Source organism: Microtus ochrogaster, chromosome 5 (genome assembly GCF_000317375.1).
Source record: "Microtus ochrogaster isolate Prairie Vole_2 chromosome 5, MicOch1.0, whole genome shotgun sequence".
NCBI lineage: Eukaryota > Metazoa > Chordata > Mammalia > Rodentia > Cricetidae > Microtus > Microtus ochrogaster.
In genome coordinates, this window is record NC_022012.1 from 66482602 (window position 1) to 66485847 (window position 3246).

At 41.4% G+C, this 3246-nt stretch overlaps 1 protein-coding gene across 2 annotated transcripts in view; it reads right to left on the minus strand.

The window, feature by feature from the left end:
* Ccpg1 (cell cycle progression 1) overlaps positions 1-3246 on the minus strand; it is a 33291-nt gene that overhangs the window by 14737 nt on the left and 15308 nt on the right. For both annotated transcript variants that reach the window (XM_013346395.2, XM_005347634.2), the window contains exons 4-5: positions 2531-2598; positions 500-701 (exon numbers count right to left, since the gene is read on the minus strand). In XM_013346395.2, coding sequence (XP_013201849.1) covers positions 500-701; positions 2531-2598 — 270 coding nt within the window. The remainder of the gene's footprint in view (positions 1-499; positions 702-2530; positions 2599-3246) is intronic.

Consider the following 3246-nt stretch of genomic DNA (forward strand, 5'->3'; position numbering starts at 1 on the left):
AAAAAAAAAAAAAAAAAAAAAAGAAAAAAAAAACCCAAAACAAAAACAAAAAGAAAGAAAAAAATTGTGGAAGCTCGGAAAATGGTAGCACATGCCTATAAAACAACTGCTGCCAAGTCTGAGACTAACCTGCGCTACTAAAAACAGCCAGACTCCCAGAGCTAGACCATACTAGACCTCAATCATTCCTGCAACCAATTATTAAAAACCAAATGCACCTTTTGAGGACTTGAGACTTTAATAAACAGAATGTGGCAGTGTGAGTTTACCTAGCATGTGCAATATCTGGGTTCATCCCAAGTACCCCGCCCCACATATGCACAGTAATATATCAAAGAAAGAACCCTGATCTGAGCCATGAAGGCCAGGGAGACATGGTAGCAAGTTTTACCAAGATTTTCTTGGGTTTCAGAGAGATCATTTAAGAAGGTGAGAGTTGGAGCTAGGAAAGAGGCCATTAATTCAGATGTCTGAGGTTTGCTGCAGCAACAGCTCCTACCGGGTTCTGGTTGGCAGAAAGCGTACTGGCTACTGGAGGAAGAACCCATGTTAAAGTCTTCTGAGGTGGGCGCTTCTTTTAGAATTATATCTTCCTGGTTCCCCATTTCTTCCAGTTTAGGTGGTTCAAGTGTAACAATATCGGAATCATCACTGGTAGTTGCGAAATACACATTGTCTTCAGGGGAAGCTGCTTCCTCCACCTAGGAACCAAATTTTATAGGCAGTAAATCCATTAATTTTGAGTCTTAAATTTGCTTTGCAGTTCAAAATACATGACACCCAGTTTCATTCCTTATCCATTCTCTCCCTCTCCCTTTGCTATTCAAAGCTGGAGCTGGAGTCCAGGGCCTTGTGCATGCTATGCTTCAAGTCCACCCTCAACACCTCCCCTAGCCCTTAAGGAAATGACTCCTATCCAACAGTAAAGTATGATGCAGTCACAGGCCCACTTTCTTTCGTTTGGAGACCTTAAAGCCATTCTTTTTTTTTCAAATGTGGCACATGGTTTTTTTTTTATGGTTTATTTAACTTTTTATTTTATGTGCATTGGTGTGAAGGTGTCAGATCCTCTGCAACTGGATCTTCAGACAGTTGTGAGCTGCCATGTGGGTGCTGGGAATTGAACCTAGGTCCTCTGGAAGAGCAGTCAATGCTCTTAACCACTCACTGGACTATCTCTCCAGCCCCTCAAAGCCCTTCTTAATGCTAAGAATTAGATGAGACTCCTGTCTCCTTCCACTGTGCTTCAAAAGTTGAAGAGACCACTCAGCTCCCTCCATGATCAGGACCCCAAGAACTCACTTATTCACCAGTCCTTTAAGTTTACTGGCACAAAATACACCCAGGTAATACGAGACAGGCGGATTAAACTCGAGTATGTCCCCAAATTCATTACAACTTAGGCTGGTATATGACTAATCTCAGCAGGCAGAAGACAAAGGCAGGTGGAGCTATGTGCACGTTAGAGGGTGCCTGCTCCACGTACTGAGTCCTAAGTCAGCCAGGGCTGTGTAAAAAGACACTGCCTCCAAAAATCCCCCAAACAAACAAAACATTAAAGCTGAGGAGATGGGGAGAATGCTGTTGGAAGAGCACACAGCAGGATGCCATTTGGCCCTTCCCTTCTTGTCACCCAAGGATGTGGCATTTGTTCCATATAGAGAACATGGTAAAAGGCACCATCCTAAAGCAAGGAGCAATTACCACACACCAAACCAGTTATCAGTACCTTCATCTTGGACCTCCCATCTCCAAAAATAAATTATTTCAATAACTTTTTTGGTGAGGTGCATGTGGCAGAGGTCACCTTGCCAGAGCCAGTTCTCTCCTACCATGTGAGTTCCTGGGGACTGAATTCAAGACATTGTATCTGCGTAAGTGTATGCACATGTCTATGTGTGCACACAGGTTAGAAGAGGGAGCTGTAGTTACAGCTGTTTGTGGGACACCCAGCTTAATCCATGTGTGGTGAAATCTGAACCCAGGTCCTCATGATTGAGTAGCAGGCACTCTTAATCACTGAGCTATCTCTCCAGACCCTACCAGAAATGAATTATTTTTCTTTATGTCACCCAATCTCAGCACCAAGAGACTAATACCATGGAAAGATAATCTAGTCAAGCTGCTTTATTCAAAGGATAACTTCAACAGGTGATATTTAATTTGCTATCAAATGTAAAAGTTAACCTTCATTTTAGACATTCACTCAGTCAACTCTGAATAGAATTCAAGAATGAAGTCACTTTCCAAGAATGATCACAATATGGGGTAAGGGAACAGTTCTCTCAACAACACCAACTCGTCTTCTAGTTACAGTCGGAGCTGTGAGGCTGTCCTACGGGAAGGAGCTGTGAGCCTGTCCTAGGGAAGGCACTGGCTTGGTGTCCTGCTCTGAAACCCAGCAGAAGTTAATTTAACTTTAAAACTGAGATTTTTTCCCCACTATTTTTCTTGTCATCTAGGTAACAGAATGCTTAGCTACAAACAGAAGGACAATCTTTATCAAACATCCACAGAACAAAGTGTTTACCTCAATTGTTGACTTGGTTTCTTCCACTGATGACAACATGCTATCTCCCATGGATGACATGCTGTTCACTATAAAACCAAGATCAATAGCGTTATTTCTTTGAAAACTTGTCACTTATGTGATGTCACCCAATCTCAGCACCAAGAGACTAAAATACCATAGAAAGATTATCTAGCTAAGCTGCTTTATTCAAAGGATAACTTCAACAGGTGATAATAAAGTTAACCTTCATTTTAGACACTCACTCAGTAAACTGAATAGAATTCAAGAACAAAATCAAGGTCTTTCCAGTCAACGTTGGTGTAATTACTACCGTGCGTCTGTAGTATATTCAGTCGGTGCTCTGATCCTTTCAAATGGTTGTGAAGGGAGCCCTAGCCTAGCAATGGGTACGGTGAGGTGTTATTTTCCTTTCCTAACTCTGTGACCTTGCAACAGAGAAGTTTCAAAGTGTGTGAAGGGTGTTTACAAAATAAAACTATTCCACGGCTGTTTAAAAAAAAAATAGAAGACAATAATCAAGTTCATATGGAAAAACAAAAAACCCAGGATAGCCAAAACAATTTTATACAATAAAGGATTGACTGGAGGCATTACCATCCCGGACTTCAAACTCTATTACAGTATTGAAAACAGCTTGGTATTGGCATAAAAACAAGAAGTCGACCAATGGAATCGAATAGAAGACCCTGACTTTAACCCACAAACATATGAAC